Below are 20,502 nucleotides of genomic sequence, written 5' to 3' on the forward strand. Positions count from 1 at the left end.
TGGTGCCTTGGATTTGCCCTATATTTGTACAAGGATCCTGTGAATATTTAATTATCCAAGAAAGAGTGACTTTGGAAGGAAACTAAATATTCCATTTAACATCATAGGAAAGGAGAAAAAAAAATCTGAATTTAAGAAGCAGCCTAATGTTTGAAAGAAAACAGTGTAACTGGGTCAGAGAGAGAATAGTCCAATGCTACTTGAAATGTGTGGCAACAAACAGAAGGAAGGAATACCAAAGATTTATACAGCAATAATTCTAAAGCTGGTGGAAGGAATGTTCTCTCTTCTTCTTCCTTTTTTTTTTTTAATATAGTATAAATTATATTCGTATTCTTCCTTCCCTTGAGATGCAGCACAGAACTTAAATTTCAAGCAGATCAGTGGGTGGAAGATCAAAGAATGTTTTTAAGAATTTGTTTTCTACCTACATGGAGGTGGGAGTAATAAGTCATAGGGACCAAAATGTATGTGTGACATTGTATTAGAGAATTCCCAGTCTGAAAAGAGCTCAGAATTCCTCTTTTAAAGTGGCAAAGTGCATCATGCCTGGAGGCTACCAGTCTGTATCCTCCACACTTGACAGTTGACATTCATCCTGGGACCCGCTACGCATTTCAGTTACAGCAGGAGACAAGTTGACAGCCTTGGCTATCTAACAGGCTGGAGAAGTCAAACATCAGCCAAATAATTCCCTTGTCTGATCAACCTGGACAAGACACTACAGACACATTGCCCCCACAGATGAAAATTAACCCCCTAAATGTTCATTATGAGGCTGGTATTGAGCCACATAATTGCAGCCAGTAGCAATGGAAATTCTTAGCTGACTCTGCTTGGGTTTCACTCCTTACTGACACAAAAAGCCTGGTAGGCTAAGTGAGATCTTTTGAATAATAATTGCAAAGCAAAAAGGTGAAAGGTTGACGGAGCAAAAAATAATTCAGAGAAATGCAAACTGTCAAAGCAGAACACATCCATCCTGAAATCCAGCCTGTTTCCTAGTAAAATAAGCAATCCCTTGTACCACTCCTAGACTACGCAGAGCAATCCTAATTCTTGGATCACCTTCAAAAAATTTTATGTTTTAAGCCTTGTTTAAAGTTCTGCTTTCCCTGCTCAGAGACAGCTGGTATTAGACATTTGCCATTATAAGGCTTTCTTCAACTCAATATCTGGGTTTGACTTGAGAAAAAATATATAGTTTATAGATTTTTCTTTTTATATGCACTGAGGCAAGCTCCTGAAATGCAAAAAGAAAAGATATTTGCATTTCAGCAGGGCAGGAAGGTGTCAGGAATCTCTGTAATTCAAGGGACACAAAGCAATACACAGACCATCATAACCTGGTCTAATTCTCAGTTCTGCATAGGCATGCTTTAAATGGCTATTGCTCTTGAATAGGACAAATGACAACACCCAAAAAACTCCAAGTTGAAGGAAACAAAGGTTATCATGGCAGGAAGGTTCTCAGCAAGGATGCAGAAGAGTGAAGACAAGCCAAGTGTTCCCTACAGTCACCCACAGTTCCCTATGGATCTGTGGCTCCTCTGAGAGTGAAAGGAAAGCATGCTTTCACAAACACCTGTTTAAAAAAAGGATTAACAATTTAATCCTGCATTCCCTGACTTTTCTACTGCCAGAATAGACTCTGTTATCTCCTAGTAGCTGAAAGGGGTCCTCTCTAATGGATCTTTTATTTGATACAGATAAGAAATGGCCAAAAAATACTATTTCCAACAGAAGTATTTTGAAGAGAAAAAACTTTATTTTGGGGAAGAAACAAGGAGCCAGAGCTCTGTCTTATTCAGTGAAGCAAAGGCATTTGGTCCTCACCCTCCTCTGTCCACTGCTGCAGGGTGTTAGAGCAGTCAATGCAGTCCTCCTGGGGCCATCCTGGTAAGCTGTCACACACTCTCATCTCCCCAGCTTCATCAGGTTTCCCTCGAAGGTGGGAATTTCTTGCCAAAAAGCCATGAAATGGATGAAGTACAGAGACTGCTGATGAGAGCAATTCAGGTGCACACAGCAGTCCAATTATTGTGAGTTCCTCTCCATAAAGGAGGGCTGAGGCTGTGCAGGGAGAAGATAACCACCTGATGCTCATTCTCTCTGCTAAATACCTGAAATGATTGGAATGGATGAAGTAAGATGCCAGTAATTCTCTTTAAATTGAGTATTTGCTTTGGAGGGCTTTCAAAGGGAATTAAAAAAAAAAAAAAGACGGAGAGCAAGGGGAGGCAGAAAGACAGTGGCAAAAACATCCCATAATTGAAGTTCAGGAACTGACAGCAACATGAGATAAACCCTACTTTGCAGCTTCTATAGGAAATTGCATATCCCAGGAATCCTAATCAAGAATTCAGATCATTTAGGAAATTAAGAACGGGTTCTTCAGAAGAGTTCAGCACCAGCAACTCCAAGTTAATTTGGTCACTTCATTACAGTGCTTCTGCAGGAGATAAGGCTTACCCAAAAAACACCCTTTGAGAAAAAGCAGATTTTTTATGCAGAATTGGCACCTTATCTCCATCAGCATTCCCTGAAAGGATGAGTCTAATCAAGTGCATCCCAGGTACCTCAGCATCATGGAGGTTCCCAGATGGTATAACAAGTCAGAGAAGAGCTACCACCTCCTACCAAAAGACACACAGCCAGGTGTGACTTCCCCACTTCATGTCATGGGGCAGCACCGCTGACAGTCAGGCCATGCCAGAGGTTGGGTGATGCCTGTGATTCCATGAATGAGGTGTGTTGGACACTGCAAATCCAGAGGACATTTACTTACACAGGACAGGTGGTACTCTGCACATAGCCTAACAACAGACTACCCCTCCCAGAACACTGCCTACCAAAAGCAGAGATCCATGTCCTCAGTGATGCCTTCCTGCAGGCTCTCTGTGGACCACAGAAGACATTTTCTCTCCTTACATATGAAATGCCTTGCTAATGCAACCTTCCTGGAATGGACCCCAACACACCTTGTCTCAAGATGACAAGAGGAAAACATTGTGGCCAACACCATAGCAGCACTTTATTTATGGGGACCACACTGCCCTCAGGAATTTAAGCAAGAATGTATGGCCAAAATTAGGCTATTTCCAAGTAAATCTCCTCTTCACTCCAGAAAATCATGTGCAGCCCAGCTCTGAAGAAGGTTTCACTCACACAGTACAATTCCCTAGCACGTAATTGTGAGGATGTTAACACTACAAAAGGTTAAAGCTGGTGTGAGCATGTGAGAAAGAAACCACTCCTACACTGAAATCATGAGGTTCTTGACACAGCCAAAATGTCAGACTGATTTTGGTTTTTTCCCAAGGAGGGAGATCCTGGCCATGGCTTTCCTTTCTACATATATATATATGTGATGAATACATGAATATTACAAGCAGACCCCATGAGGAGAAGTGCACTTTTAATCACAGTTTGGCGTATTTGTCTTTATGAGTCCCAACTTCAAAAGCAATCTCAGATGTGACTAAAGGAGTGAGGAAAAAGGCAATGAATCTTTGTGCAGACGCATGTACAAAAGCGATGTTAAATAAACAGACAGCAGGACACAAGGTGAGCAAGATCACATTAGCATTTCTCATTTCTACTTTCAAACCAGAGTGAAATAATCTGTTCTCAAAGCACAACTAGTGACACATAGAGAATCAGGTCATGAAGGCCTTGTGGTTTGTACCAAAAGTGTTCTCATTGTTGGAAAAAAAACGTAATAAAACATAGAGATAGCTCCCTCAAGGAGGTGAAAGAAAGGAGTAACTTGATCCAATGTCCCAGGTTTTCTGAGGCTGATCACACAAAAATGTGTCCCTCCCCACGTGTTGGTGTCTCTCCCTTGACGTGCTATTTTCCCATCCAGATGAAACACCCAGTGACACACTCCAAACAGTGAAGGGATTGACTGAAGGAAATGTCTGACTGATGACTGTCAACCAGCTGTCCTGGATAGCAGAAGCATTTGCATTTGGACCCCTGACTCTGAAAACTGGATCCACAATAAATGCTGCACAGAGCTTCACAAGCCCTGTATGAACACTCAGCTCTCCCAGCCTTCCTTCCCCTCCACTACTGCTCATCTTTACTCTGGGGCTTAGCACAGTTGCAGAGCTTCATACAAGGGTGCAGCAGGGCCACAAGAAGAACACAAAGAGACTGAAGAGGCAGAAAAGCCCACTTGCTTCATCACAGGTCTGCATAAGTCACCAGTGGGTGCTCAGGACCTCACTCCCACAGGGACACACTGCCACCCTGTGGAAACCACTCTTCCTCTCCCAGGCAGCTGGGCAAGGATGCAGGGAGAAGGCTTGCAGCCTCACCCATACTCAGTGGGCTACACAGCTAATGCAGCAGCAAGCCACATGCATTTTGGTGCTGGGCTGAAGGAGGGTGCTGTGAATTTAATTTATTGAGACTAATGCAAAAATTAATTGCTGCTAGTTCTTTGTAATAGCACATTTAGTGGCAGCATGGCTGCTGTGAACACAGTAGCACAATTACTCGTACTCACTCCACTCCCCTCAACTAATAAACTAAAAAACAAGGGTCAGTTGATCAAATCTTCAGACAAGCCAGATGAGAAAACAAAGCTGGGTGCCACCTCTGTCCCCAGGACATCACGGCAGCACACAGAAAAGGGGAGAAAGCCTTAAGCAACATGGGACACCAACACCAAACTTCTTCCGTCTGTCTACATCCAAAAAATCCTGAGCCCTGATATTTGCTTTGGGTGAAGAGTCAGACATCCCTAGCATCAGCAGGTGAGCACTAAACATGAAGGTACAGCCCCAACTGCATAATTCTGTCAGAAGGAAAACAAACAGCAGGTGAGCACCATTGGAAGTCTCTTGTCAGTACACTCAGGTTATTTAAACACAGTCTGGAGATCTATTTATTCAGAAAGGGCTGTAATTAGCCTGCAAATTAATCTCAACACATCCCTCTATGGCAAGCAGAGAAATGAGATTCCTTTGGGGGGAAAAGTAATTTAAGTGTGGCTGCTGACAGATATACAGATTCAAAAATTAAACACATTAAATCTAAAATTTAATATTCCCTATTGCACAGTAAGAACTGAAGCAGGAGGGTCCAACAAAAATCTCCCTGAAGAAGATTAAGAAAATAAAGAAATAACCAGTATTAGAAGACAAACTCTGCTGCTTAACTATGCAGGTACATCTGTATTTCACAATGCTTCTGACACAAAACTCACACAAGAGATGGCAACTCATTTGGTTGGCTTCAATAGGCATTGGGTCAGCTCTCAGATGTGACAGCCTCTTATTTTTATTTCCATTACAAAAAAACAAATAAATAAGGAACTCCAGTGTATGCACACCTGTCTTCATTTAAACAAAGTGCTGTTTCATGGTAGCAATCTGACAAAAAAGAAGCAAAACATTCTCATTATTACTGACAAGAAAACAAGGTTTGTCCTGCTCAGCCTCTTCCCCCATTCTTCAGATTTAACTCCTAGCACAAACTGAATGAACAAAAGCTGAAGCAACGCAGCCTGTGCCAGACAGCACATTATAATCTGAAATTACATCTCCAGCTCTAATGTGAATACCCCAAAGCACCTTTGATGAAAAAACACACACGCCTTCCAGATTGTACGCAGATATCAGGCTTAGCCTTTAATATATTCACATTCAGAGCCAACTGGCTGCTTCTGTCTGCTGTAATCAGGAGACAGCACTCTGGGTTGGCATGACCACAGGAGTTTACAAAGCACACAGCTCTGGGGCAAGACCTGCTGCAGCTCAATTTCACCTCTCTGTGCAGCAGAGAGTCTCCTTCACTATCAAGCGAAGGCAAGAGGGAAAACAAGAGAATAAACATTATATATATTATTTATGTTCTGGGAGGAAAAATGTGCCCATCACTTGTCGTGTTTGACAATTAAGATTCAGAAAATGCAAGACAGGTGTTTTGTTTTGAACCATCTTTTAACAGAAATGAAACCCATGTTCTGCAGTTAATTCCTTACCTTCAAGAGCCCTCTCGGGAAGTCTTTGCCATCGTTCATCCCCTGGAGGTTAGCAACGAACTCTTGACAGGTCATCTTTTTCCCAATGTTCTGAAAGGAGTGTCAGAGAAACAAAACATCATATTCCTGCTGCTTTCCATAATGACAGGAACAAGCATCATCAGATTAAATGCATCTTTCTGCTCTCCTTTAGGCCTAAGCCAGGCAGCACTAAGAACACATTCACGAGATTACTCATAGATGAGCATCCTTGTATGCATATAACTAGAAAAGAGAAAGTACTTTTGCACCCGAAGGCCCACATACACCCCCCCCAAAAAAACCCACCTTAATACTGGGGGTAATGGAGATGACAATGATGAAGATCTCTGGTATTTGCACTATTCGCACGGCGCCTTATATCCCCATGTCTCCAGAAGCTCTACCAGTCTCTGAGGGAAAAGCTCTACTTAAATCTGCTGGGGGCACCAGGAAACACGTGACTTAGGCCCTTTCTAGACCCTTCTCTTACAATTTCAAATGCCTCCTTTCAGTGGCAACTGGCATGGCCATTACCTTTTCTGATTTACAGGCTGAAGCTTCTTTGACATTTCCATAGTCTCGCTCTCTTTTCTCTCTTCCTGTCTAAGTCTCAGACTGAAAGTTGCCCAAATAAGCCACAAACACAAAATAACAGTTTGGCTGTCCCTACATGTTTGTGTAGGAGCCAAACTACATCCAGAAGTTTGAGGCTGCCCTAAACTACTCTTGAATCCCTGTCTCCATCACCCCTCAGAGAAAGCGTCTGTACTCAGTCCCCCATGTGCTAGAAGGCCCCTGCTTAGAACGCGGAAAGCCTTGTGAGCAGGCAACAATTACAACACTGCATTGATGAAAAAGGACACCAAAGATATTTGAGGAAAGGAAAGCAGCCTGAGATGAGCTGTGAAACACAGTATAGACAGAGGGGAAAATAGGGCTCTGTGACAGTCTTGGTATCTTGGAGGATAGCACCACTATCAGTCACGAGATGGAAGTGAAGACTTTTCCACTGTCAGGGCATGTTTTGTCTGTAGAAATACAGCAGAAGAGCTCTGTGTGAGCTTTGTCTTCAGCTAGGAGCAGGGGCCCAAATTCTGTGTGAGCTTTGTCTCCAGCTAGGAGCAGGGGCTGGTGCCCTTAGCTGGTAATACAGGCCATTTGGTGTTATAAATTACATGACAGCCTAAAGTGCATATCCTTTATTTCCCTTCCATAATGTTTGATCAGGAAAACCACCAAATCTTGGCCATCAGCCTCACCTTGCTAATAAGGAACATCCCATAGCCTGAAGCCAGCACAAACCCACAGAAAGAAGGCAAGAAGTAAACCTGAAACAATTCATGTCTTCCCACAAAAGGATGGCTCCTGACAACAGATGGGCTTAACCCTGGCTCTATAGCTGCAAAGCTTATAGAACACAGCTTCTAACTTCAGTCTTCAGATGCAGGCTGAAGCTGGTCTAGTATACTTACAAGTGCTTTCCTTTCTCCCTGAAACTTCAGCCTACTTCTATTTGTTTCCTCCAAGCAACAGTTGGCAGCTTCCCCACGCTGACCAAAGCCAGCATTGCAGACAAATGGCTGTTTTGCTGCAGGATCAAAGCTAACATCTCCATATAGTGCCACAGAGGTTCCAGAAGATGTGCCTGATGTTCTAAAGATACCTCAAAACTCTCTAGCACCAATGTGGGTGATGACCTCTGTGCAGAGAAGCAAGCATGCATTTCCAAGACACACTTAGCAAAAACTGTTTAGTCACAAACAGAAGCGTGGCAAGACAGGGAACATAAAGGGGATTAAGTAAGAGTTTGTCTACAAGAGTTAAAGGCAAGTGTGAACTGAAGGCAGAGCAGCTGCATTACAGCCCCACAAACAGTGGAGCTGACTGTGAAATAGAAATGTCTGTGCTTATGATCGGTATGTCAGTAACAAATAGAGCACAGTGTATAGACAAGCCCTGTGACTCATTTGCTTCCTGCTCTAGCAGAATCCTGGTAAGGATGGGGCAAAGCATTATCTTTTTTATGAAACAGGCAATTAGGCATATCTGCAAGGGCTGCATTCCAAATTAAAAATGCCAAACTTATCACCTATGCAGAAAAATGCAGAGCAGTAAGAGGTAGACCAAAATTAAGAGGAAATCAGAGGGGTTTGAGGGAACACAATGACACACCCATGGACATAATACACGTAGGAGTCTGGCAAATACTACAGCTGCATTTACATAACAACACACTCCCAACTGCCAGTGGGATAAGTCTCCAAAGTTACACACTGCAACAACCGGAGTCAGCAGCAGCAATGATGGATCAGAGCCAGATCATTTATTCCAGTACCTACTGAAGACAGTACGGCCCACTAAAGCATCGCAGGGAGAAATGGGAATTGCTGTCAGGCTAATGCATGACCATTATTTGGTCTCCCTCCCTGGAATGTCAGGCCAGACAGACTGTAAAGCAGGAGCCCCAGGCTGCTCACCACTCTGGGGAGTGGGATACCTGTGCAGAAAGATTTAGGTGTTCTCAAGAGAAGCCACGTGTGCTAACAGACAAACTGCAGCACCTTCCTGTATGCCCTGCATCTGGTCCTTCAGTAAGGAAAGCTAAGCCTTCAGAGAAAAAAATTCTTCACAACTCCCTACCCCCTCCTGTTTCCACAACCTGCAAACAAAGGCATTCAATTAATGGGAGGTGGGTCTCAGAACTCCTTGTGAATGCTCAAGTCTTGGTTATATTACCTGCACCACCACAGGGGCTAAGTAGCCTGTTGAGACGGACCCAGGATGCCTCCATGTTCTGCTGCCCAATCCAACACCCTTGATGCATAAGAGTTCCCAACAGACATCCTCCTGGGAGAGCCCTTGCAAGTGCAGCGGAGGGCCAGAGAGGAACCCCAGAGCCAGTTGTCCAAAGCCACTGCTTTTGCTTACTATCCTGCCATGCTCCCTATGTTTTTACACACTCTATCCTAACTGAGGGCAGAGGAAGCTTCCCATCAGCATGGGAATACCTTGCATAGCTGATGTATTGCACCATGGGTGCTGAAACACCCACCCCAAGGCTGCTGGCACCCTGCAGCAGTGTAACTAAAAGAACTCAAACTCAAATAGAATACTATTTCACTCAGGCAGGCAATGGGGAGAGGTGTGCAGTACAGGAATACAGGGCTCCCACTCAGCATGCCTACATCCTCCCTCCATTCTCTTGATTTTGAGTACACCCATCATTTGTCTGTGCAAAACTCTGCTTCCACCAGATCTGCTCCCCTGCAAATGAATGCCTGCAAACATCACCTTCCCTTTGTGTTGTGACCTTTCCAAAAGGTTGTCTTCACTTTCTATCTCTATTCTGCCTTCCCACAGGTTTGTACATACTGCAAAGGAAAAGCCAATCCCAAGCACAGCTTCCCGGTCAGGGCCTGCTGCAGGAAGGATGGTAAGCACACCAGAAAGACAGCCCTAAGGTCAGGGAGTATGCTCAGACATTATGGCAACACCTGGCACAATGCCAGCTTACACATGACTGATCAAGGCATGCTGGACAGGCCTGCCTAGGACAGCAGCCTGGAAGTGCAGCCTTCTCACTGCTTGCTGTCTGCAGGGGCTTCAGAAGAACACCACCAGCACAGGGACTGCCACAAGACTATCCAGTCCCAGCATGGTGTGGATAGGAGCAGTCTACACAAAGCTGCGCATACTCACATGGCCATGGAGGTCTGTGTTCAGCAGCATCATGGCACAAGTGAGACAGTGAACTCCGTCTGCAGAAAGAGAAATAACCAGAGTCACATGCAAAACCACATCTGGACCTTTAAGAAGCTGAAACTGAGACTCATGGATTAACTGAGTCTGTTCCCTTCTTAAGAATCTGTTTTATCAAGAAATATACATAATTAAATAAATGAACAATGAGGTCATCACACAGCTGCCAAACCAGTACAGTCTTTATCTTTTCGTAACTGTCAAAACTGTCTTGCAGCACCCGTGGATGCGGCAAGCAAGACAGGAAATCATGCTATCACTCATAGCTTGCTAATATCAATATTACAGTCTGAATCAACACCTCCTTCTTCATTTACTTCAGTGCAGAAAGGGAAAAGTAAAATACATTTGTTCTTGTGTAAGGAGTGGGCGCAGCAGGGTATCCTGTTTTTCTCCCCCTCTGGCTTAGTCCTTATTCAGAGCTCAATTAGACCTAATTTTGGAGAAGTACAGTCAGTTACTTGTGCTGCCTTGGCTCCATGTTGGGTAGAGAGCACTCCAGAATGCTTCTAAGCTGGTCCTGTGGCCAAGGCCCTCAGCAATGAGCCAGATTCATAGAACCATAGAATAAAGCTGGAGGACTGAGAGACTGAAGAAAATGATTACTGGTTCAAAATAACTGAAATGTGTGTGTAGGGGGAGCAGCTCAGCAGAAAATGGGATGGTTCACTGCTCCACACCCCACTCTCTGGACCCTCTAGATCAGAACTGCCACTAATCACTGGCACACTGAAAGCAATGCCCCACACTCTAGCCTGGCCCTAGTCAAGCCCTGGGGTGACCAGATGACTGGAAATGCCCCCAGGGGTTGCTTGCCACAGGAAGCCAGAGCAGACCCCAGGACAGGTCGTTGGGTCCCTACTATCTTTGGATAGCTGAAACCACACTAGGATCCAGGGCAGTAGCTGTATCTTGTTTTTTGCTCTTTCTTTTTGTATATTTTTCCTCTTTTCTACTCCTAATTTCCGTTTTCTGGAATATGGGCAATTAAGATTGGATGAGTAAAGTTTACTATGTCAATGCTCTGTGAAATGCTTTATTTTGATTGAATGTTTGTTTTAAATTCCTGATTTTCTAAGGTTTGCTAGGAAAGTCTGGTTGTGAACATTCTGGGAACTTTTGTAAAGCTCTTCTTTGGGCCCAACTCAGGAAAAAGTAGTAGTACTTTAAGCCCTTTTTGAATAACCTTTCCAAGCAAGTTTAGAAGGCACCCTACAAGGATCATGGAGTTCATCTCCTGGCTCTTCACAAGACATCCCTACGAATCACACCAAACACTTCTTGAGATTTGTCAGGCTGGTGCTGTGATCACTTCCCTGGGGAGCCTGTTACAGTGCCCAACCACCCACCTGGAGAAGAACCTGTCTCTGATGTCCAACCTAAACCTCTGCTGACACAACTTTTAAGACATTCCCTCAGCTCCTGTCACTGTCACCACAGAGAAGAGATCAGTGCCTGCCCCTCCCCCTCCCCTCATGTGGGAGCTGTAGACTGCAATGAAGTCTCCCTTCAGGCTCCTCCAGACTCTGCAAATTATGTGATCTCACTGCTCCTCATCTGGTTTCCCCTCTAGACCTTTCTCCATCTTTATATCCTTTTTCAAAACACTCCCTGATAGATTTGTATCTTTCTTATATTGCAGTGCCCAAACTGCATATTGTACTAAGATCCTGGTTTAAGTGTGCAGGATTTAAATGCTTACTTGGGGTCCGAAGGCGCAATATCCCTCTTGCAGTCTTAACTAGAATAAGGCAGCCGCATCATCAGGCAAGTCATTATTTCACTCTGGACACGCACTTGTTCTGACTGCCTACAGTGTCTTGAAATAAGAAAGGCAATAGGCAGAGTACAGCACAGGAGCAGATCCTGTCTTACTCCCGACTTTTTTCCCTCCCCTGCATGACAGCCAGTAAAGCTGAAGATGTGTGAAGTACCCAAACACTATCTCACTGCAACAAGGGTAGGTCACAAAGCAAAGGGTAAGGAGGTGCAGTGGTACCTCCAACTATAGAAGCTCTTTCTCACACTTTAAACTTAAAGTATAGCTAAACCGATGACTGCCTTTTTCAACCTCCTCCTTCAGTGTGTGATCAGCATGTGCTGCAATCACAGGGCCACAAGGCTCTGCCAGCATGTCTGGCTGAACACAGCAGTTATGCCAACAGACAGTTTGTCCTCTTCTGCAATGCCAGTTTTCTCAGGTTTGATCTATGTGCTTGTTTGTTTCCATCATTTATTTCCAAACTGACTGAAAACATTGGCAAGGAGAAGCACTCTGACTGATGTTAGCTAGTCAAGATGAAACCATGCCAGGGTCTAGATACAGCACCCAAAATTCACCCCCACAACTGGCAAAAACTGGCATGCCTGATGCCAATGCATGCAGATACAAGCGCTGAATGGAGCATGGAAAGCAAACAACCACTCTTTCACCTGACATGGAACCTATTCTTCTCCACATGAGTGCAGCTGGAGTACAAGCACCCACACACTGAAGCCAGCAAGACCAGAAACTACAACTGAGGACAAATCTGGAGGTGCCACAACTGAGGATTTATATTGAGGACCTATTTATATTTAATATCTTTCAAGCTGAGGGTTTTACTGCTTATCGGAGACAGTCTCTAAAGTGTGGCACAGTGACTACACAACTTCATTTTCCAGGCATACACCATATGTGGGCAAAGACCTCAGTATCAGAAACAAAGTTACCTTGAGAAGAAATGGCGTTTGGGTTGCACTGGTAGTATCTGCTGGAGAAGTGGATTAAAACTCTCTCTCGTTCTTGAGTTTCCCCAATAAGTGAAAAGGCTTTAAAGAAACTCCTAAAAGAGCAGTGGAAAAATAAGTGAAATTAAGGTAATAAATCTCTTTTTGCTTCACACAGTGCACAGAGCAAAGCACACATCACAGCAAGAAGTACATAAGTACACATCCAGTTCCAAGGAGCATTTCTAGGAAATTGGGCTATCATTCTGCGTGCAGTTAATTCCAACATTATAGTAAATGAAAGAAGGTTTAAATTACCATTGGCCATAGCCACAGAATATACAAAATAATAAGTAATTCCACTATTTGAAAGAGGTGTTCTTACTTTTATTTTTTTTTCCTGTGGGCAAGGAATTGGAACACGTGTTTTTTATGCATGATAAGAAATCCAGGATGTTCCCCATTCTCTTCTAATTGCCCACCATCCCTGCACCTTTTAACTTTACTTCATTAGTACTGCTCTCCAAATCAGAAAAGCTACTCCAGGTGGTGGTCAAGCAAGTGCACAGCACTCACAGCCAACACCGAATGTGTGGTCACTTATCAGTATGGCCAGGACCACATCAGATGGGGAGGAGTGTGACTACTTGGACCTGCAGAAAATAACTGAGCAAAAAGGCAGAAGACTTGCAACATCTTCCACTGAGCTTCAACAACAGGAGGAGTAACAGGCCCTCCTAAGGTTCTAGCTCATGAGAGCCCAGGGTACAGGGCTGGTGCACATCTGGGCACTCACAGGATATAGCCAGCAAGCCTATGCAGAGAGGTGGGGAAGACACACATCTTTCACTTCTATTCTCTTTCACTTCTATCCTACTTGACCACACCTCCTCTTAACCACATTGCTGTGTAGCAGACACAGGGCCAGCTATGGCTCCGTGGAGAGATGTTTAGAGATAGGTATTTGCTGAGTCATAGGAATTGTACTAGGAGTCCTCACTCTGGTCCTCCAGGCCTCCTTATCTCTCTGTGACCCCATAGGCTAGTTTCCCTAACCCTTACAATTGGTCAGTTTTCAATCCTCCTTAACCCTATAAAAGGGGCTGTCTTGGCCCATTCCTTTAGAAGAGCTGCTTTCGGATCCTTTGTGAGACCCTCAGAATAAACCATCGTGGAATAGCCTTCTCCTCTCTCATCATCTGCCTTCCAGAAGCCATGGCCAGCCACAGCCCCTATGAGCAAGCTAAGAGCTGAAACCATAAAAGAGCTGATATCACTAAGAGCTGACAATTACTGAGTTTGCTTAGGGGTCATGGCTGTGCCGCAGTCTGGCCTAGGGCAACCCAGCCCCCGGAGGGCTGAGGTATCTGGCCTTGAGACTGCTTGCCTGGGACACTTTAACCCTATGGGGAACCAGCTATCCGGCTAAGAAGTTAGCCCCTGTGGCTTCATTATCTTACATTGCTGTTCTTTCCACATAGAAAAATGCATCTCACAGCCAAAGATGACCTTCTATATTCATTTATCAGGATGCTTCTAAGAAAATACTGAAAGCACAAAACTTGTGGATCTGAAGTAAGAAGACATACAGAATGACTGTCTAACAGACAATTTTTAAACATCCCATTAGAAACTAACACCAGATCTGAGAGGAATGGAATATATTGCTGGAACATTCACATCTATCGAGTCTGGATGCACAAACTTCAATTTTTTTCTCTCTGATGTAAGGTCAGAGACAGGCTGTACTTGCAACAATCTCACACCCACACAGAGTGTGATCTGCATGGTAACAACTTAATTTCACATGTAATGTATTGCAAATAATCCAGTTCACAAGTAGATATAAGTGAATCTTAACAGGGTTTCTCTGTCATTCCTACTTTGTCCTCCTGTCCTGGTTCTGGCCAGGACAGAGTTAATTTTTAATATAAGGGCTGATGTCTCTTGAAGGGACCTCTAGCTCATATTTACAAGAAGTGAGCAATGTGTACTATTACTAGAACTATAGAGGTCCCAGCCAGGTAGAAGCAAGGGGCAATCAGATCTACTGGACTGTGTGGATCCAGTGCTCTGGCACATCAGACACACAAGAGTGTAAGGCTTTATCTTACACTGGCACATGATGTACCCTGATGCCACCAAGATATGGGGACAGAATCCATCTCTTTCTGGGGTGCCAAGGGGATCCCAACAGCTGTCTGCACTGGAAGGTGGAGAGAGCATGACTGGAAATGAATGACAAAAACACCCCGCTGTGACTGGCCCAGAGGCCCTGGGCATCCTTAGCATAGGTTACCCCAAAAGAGGGTATTTCAAGGACCCAAAAAGGCATTGTTAGGATTTCTGGGATAGCTGTTGTGGAGACAGAAGAAATGAGGCAGCTGAACTGGTCTCTCAGAGGACCTCTCTGAGAGGTCTTGCCTGGTCTCTCAGAGAACCTCTCTGTTTAGGGACTGCTGATGGTCGAAGAATAACAGACACAATTGCTACCACATTCCTACGGGACCATCGACAATACTGCTCCACCTGGGACTCTGTGACCCCCATCCATGAGATGATCAAACTGGAGAGCCAGGGAATGGTCAGCAAGACTTGTTAACCCTTTAACAGTCCTATACAGTCAGTGTGTAAGCCCAGGGACCAACAGATTATCATGGCCAGAAGGAAGTCACACCACCACTGAGTGCCACTGTGCCCAACACGCTGGGACTTCAGGATGAGGTGGAGTCCAAAGCAGTGAAGTGGCGCCACCATCAACATTGCTAACATGCTGTTCTCCATTCCTTTAGCAGCAGGGTACAGACTCAGTTTTTTACCTGGAGGGGTGTGACATACACCTGGAACTGACTTCCCAAGGGTGAAAACAGAACCCCATTATTTATCCTGGACTAATCCAGACTGCACTGGAAAAGGATGTGAGGAAAAGGGTAAGGTCCTAGAATACTTGCAATATACTGACAACATGATCATGTAGGGCAACACAGCAGGAGTTTTGAGAAAGGGCAGAAGACAATTCAAATGTTCCTGAAGGCTGGTTTTGCCACATGGCGAAGCAAGATAAAGGGACCTGCCCAGAAAACTCTGGTTTTAGGAGTAAAATGGCAAGATGGATGTCATCAGATTCCAATGGACATGGTCACTGGAACAGCAGCTATGTCCCCACCAACCATCAAGAAGGAAACACAAGCTTTCCTAGGCACTGTGCGTTTTTGAAGGATGCATATTTCAGATTACAGTCAGATTTTAAAACCTCTCTATCAAGTGATGCCAACGAAGAATGATTTTAAGCAGGGTCTTTAAAAATAATATGATTTGAACAAATTAAACAGGAGATTGCTCATGCAGTAGCCAGTCAGAACACTACAAGATGTAAAAAATATGCTCCACAGTGCAGCTGGGAAGAATGATCCTTCCAGGAGTCACTGGCAAAAGGGTACATGTGGAGATTCGACAACAACCTCTGGTGTTCTGGAGTTGGGAATACAAGCATTCCAACATACAAACGATCTGAGACCCGCTACAATTCCACTGAAGCAGAGACACTGGCAACTTATGAAGGGGTTGGACCTGCCTCAGAAGTGAGCCTCTCCTGGTGCCCCAAGCTGCCAGCACTGGGCTAGATATTCAAAGAGAAAGTCCCTGCAACACCTCATGCCACTGTGGAGTAACTGGCTTACTCTGATCACACAGTAAGCTTGAACAGGAAACTCCAATCACCCAAGGATCTTGGAAGTCATCACTAATTGGCCTGAAGCTGAAAATTTCAGACTACCATCATCATCATCAGAGGAGGAGAAGATGACACATGCTGAGGAGGCCCCACCATAAAATCAGCTACCTACAAATAAAAAGGAATACGATCTCTGTATTGAAAGTTCCTTTTGTACCACAGGGACAAATAGAAAACAGAAAACAGCCACAGACAGCCCTATATGATGAGTCACAGAAGCTACTGAAGGACAAGGTGGATCAAGTCAGGTGGCAGAGCTGACAGCCCTCCAACTGGCTTTAGGTATCACTGAACAAGAGAAATGGCCAGCAATCTACCTCTACATTGACTTGTGGATAGTAGAAAATGCTCTGCTGGGGTGGCATGACTGACAGAAAAAGGCCAATTGGCAGTACAGATGGAAACCCCTCTGGGCTGATGAATCCTGGCAAGAAATCACTGCCCTGGTAGAGAAGCTGGCTCTAGAAGAACATAATGAGATGCACATCTGCCCAAGAGTCAGGCTGCTGAAGAGCACCACAACGATGGAGAGGTGGATCAGGCCACCAAGATTAAAGCGGCTCAGTTTAATCTGGACTGGCAATGTAAGAGCCAACTACGTCTGGCTCAGTGGGCTCAAGAGGCCTCAGGTCATCAGAGAAGAGACACAACATACACGTGGGCTTGTGATCAAGGGGCAGACTTGACCATGGACAATGCCTCTCAGTTACCATAACTGCGACACACGCACTGCAATCGGGCAGGCCGGGCAGGTAAGGCCTCTCTGGTACGGTGCCCACAGATGGCTGAAACACAGATATGGAGCAGCCTGGCAAACTGGTTACATCACACTGCTGCACACCCCCCAAGGCAAGCGACACAAGTGCTTAGAATGGTGGAAACAACCACTGTGTGTCTGGAAATGAACCCTGCGCCTCAACCAAGGCCCAAAACACCATCATGGGCCTTGACATGCAACTTCTGCAGCAACAGGGCACCCCAGAAAGAAGTGAGTTGGACTAGTGGGACTCATTTCAAAAGGAGCCCTACAGACACATAGGCCAGAGTGCACAGGACTGAGTGGGTATAAACATTGCCTATTTTACACCAGTCTCTGAGAACACTGAATAGCACAATGGACTGTTAAAAATGACATTGAAAGCAATGGGTGGTGGCACCTTCAAACATGGGGATGTGCATTTGGCAAAGGCCACCTTGCTAGTTAATACAAGAGGCTCTACCAATCAAGCTGGTCCTGCCCAATCAAAATTACTATGCACTGTAGCAGGGCATGAAGACCCTGTGGTATAGAGGAGAAATGTGTTAGGGAACATGGTCGGGATTGGTCCCACCTTTTTGCAAAGGCAAATCCATTCATGTGATTGGTTTTGCTCAAGGACCTGATGGCACTTGATGGGTAATGTAGAGGGAAAGGGAAACATGAGGTGGAACTGCCACTGTATGCCTAACTACTATGGAGAATGAATATGGACTGTTCCAGATATACCAGTCATGAGCTCCTGATGCAGACCGCAACCAGGTGAAAGCAAGCAACCCTCCTGCCCTGGAAGACATCTAGAACAGACAGAACCACAGTCATGGACTAAAGGAACTCAATAGACATCTTGAAAGGACAGCTACTGACTATGGAAATTATATTCATGCTTGCATTTACACATACACACACAGACATACACAAACACACACATATGTAGCTGGGAGGTGTGGGATCTGGACATGATTTAGATCGTATTGCATAAGAGAAGGAAAACATACTGATTCTGCCCATAACAGTTAATTTCTGCAGTAGCCAGGAGGAGCATGCCTAGGAGCCTGATGCTATTCTGTAAAACCACAGGTACAGGCTGTGGGAGGGGGAAGAGGCATCCCTTCTGGGCAGGTAACCTGGTGGAGCAGTCAGGGCATTGCTGGTTTCCACATGGTGAGTGCTTGCATGTGGATCATTCAGCTCTCTTGTACACTCTGTTATTTATATTATTTAACAGGGTCATTGTTACCCTTTGTTTTCTTGTTTTATTTACTGTTTCCAATAAATTGTTGCTATCTCAACCCCTGATCTTTGCCTTCTGTGCCTCCAGTTCTCCTCTACAGATGTCCCATAGAGAGGGGGAGGGAGAAGGGAGCAAGTGGTGCTTGTTTTGGAGTGTTTCAGTGGCAACGTTAAATTGGGGAACACTGCTGCTAAATTCACAACAGCTCCCAAGGCACATTTTGAGAATTAGCCATCTTTCTGTCTCCTACCCCAGTCTGGGCTCTTTCCAGCAACATTCCCTGCCCATGCCACATACCACTGACCTACACTTTCTCCTCCTCTGCAGCAGATTTACTCCCTTGGAAGCTAACTTGGAGAGGAAACTGATGAAAGAATATTTGGTAAATAAACAAGGCAGTTTCCTCACTCTCAGAACACAATGCTACAGCCAAGGGCCACAGGGATGAGTTTCTGCCCACCAGAGAACATAGAATACACTGAGCTGGAAGGCACCCAACAACGATCATTAAGACCAACTCCTGGCTCTACACAGAACACTCCTAGGAATCACACCATGTGCTTGAAAGTGCTGTCCAAACATTTCCTGAACTCTGTCAGTCTTGGTGCTGTGACCACTTCCTTGGGGAAGCCTGTTCCAGTGCCCAATCACCTGCTGTGCGAAGAACCTCTCTCTAATGTCCAGCCTAAGCATCCCCTAACACAACTTTAAGCCATTACCTTGCATCCTGTCACAGGTCACCACAGAGATCAGTGTCTGCCCCTCCTCTTCAACTTGTGAGAAAGTTGTAGACTGCAATGAGGTTTCCCTTCAGTCTCCTCTAGGCTGAACAAACCAAGGAACCTCAGCCACTTCTTTGGCTTCCCCTCCAGGCCCTTCACCATCTTTGTTGTCCTTTTCTGGACACCTCCTGGTAGCTTCATATCTTTCTTCTTTCTGGACCAGAACTGCCCCCAGCACCTGAGGCGAGGCTGCTCCAGTGCAGAGCAGAGTGGGACAAACCCCTCTCTCACTTGGCTGCTGATGCTGTGCCTGATGCACCTCAGAACAGAGATGGCCCTCCTGGTTGCCAGGGCACTGCTCACTCATATTCAACTTGCCCTCCATAAGGACTCTCTAGTTGTTTTCCACTGCGCTGCACTCCAGCAGCTCATTTCCCAGTCTATCCCAGGTGCAGAATCTAGCACTGGTCCTTGTTAAATTTCACACAGTTGGTAGTTCCCCAAACCTGTTGTTCATCAAATTCTCCCTGCAGGACCTCTCTTCCTCTGAGCTCCTACCAGTTTAATATCATCAGACTTACTTATTTTATGTTCAAGTCCTGTGTCCAAGTCATTTATGAAGATGTTGAAGAGCACAGGGCCAAGGATGGAGCCCTGTGGAACCCCACTAGAGACACACCACATCAGTCTGATGTCACCCCATTCACTGTAGCCCTTTGTGCCTGACCCATGAGCCAGCTGCTCACCCACCACATGATGTGTTTATCCAGCTGTGGGCTGGACATTTTCTTCAGAAGGGTCCTGAGAGAGACAGTATTGAAAGCTTTACAGAAATTCAAAAAGATCACATCAAATGGCTTCCCTTGATCATCTAAGTGCACCACCTTGCCTTAAAAGGAAATTTGGTTGGATAAACAGGACTTTTTCCCATGAAGCCATGGTGGTTGTGACCAATCTATTGTCTTTCAGGTATTTTTCAAAACCTCCCAGAATAATTTTCTGCATTATTTTACCAGGCACTGGACTGAGACTGACAGGCCTATAGTTTCCAGGCTTATTCCTCTTGCCCTTCTTGAAGGTTAGACAGTTTTCGGACAATTGGGACCTCTTCAGATGTCGAAGACCATTTCAAAATCATTATGAGAGACTTCAGAATGGCATCAAGCAGTTCTTTGAGTATTTCTGGATAAATCCCATGTGGCCCCATAGACTCATGAGATCCAGATGAAGCAACAGATCCCAGACAAGTTCAGGGTCAGCTGGGAGTTTATCGTTCTCACAGCCACGGTCCCTCAATGCACTGAGCCATTCTGCATTGCCTTTCTCTATTGACTTATTAAAAAAAAAATCTTTTTGTTGTCCCACACAAATACTAGCAATGTTCAACTCCAGCTGAATTTTGTCATCTGAAATTTTCTCTCTACAGCGGTGAGCAGCAAATTTGTATTCTTCCCATATCACACAACCTTTCTCCCATTGGATGAACTTTTTTTTTTTTTTGTTAGCTCCAGAAGATCTGTGGTCATTCAAGTTAGCCTCCTGCCTTGTCTGGATTTGGCTGCCCCTGTGCCC

At 44.9% G+C, this 20,502-nt stretch overlaps 1 protein-coding gene across 5 annotated transcripts in view; it reads right to left on the reverse strand.

The window, feature by feature from the left end:
• Nucleotides 1-20,502, reverse strand: part of PSD3 (pleckstrin and Sec7 domain containing 3) — a 120,907-nt gene that overhangs the window by 53,273 nt on the left and 47,132 nt on the right. For all 5 annotated transcript variants that reach the window (XM_018920928.3, XM_050986513.1, XM_050986512.1 and 2 more), the window contains 3 exons: nt 12,488-12,600; nt 9,716-9,774; nt 5,996-6,085 (listed from right to left, as the gene is read on the reverse strand). In XM_018920928.3, coding sequence (XP_018776473.1) covers nt 5,996-6,085; nt 9,716-9,774; nt 12,488-12,600 — 262 coding nt within the window. The remainder of the gene's footprint in view (nt 1-5,995; nt 6,086-9,715; nt 9,775-12,487; nt 12,601-20,502) is intronic.

The sequence above is a fragment of the Serinus canaria genome, chromosome Z, assembly GCF_022539315.1.
Source record: "Serinus canaria isolate serCan28SL12 chromosome Z, serCan2020, whole genome shotgun sequence".
NCBI classification, from domain to species: domain Eukaryota; kingdom Metazoa; phylum Chordata; class Aves; order Passeriformes; family Fringillidae; genus Serinus; species Serinus canaria.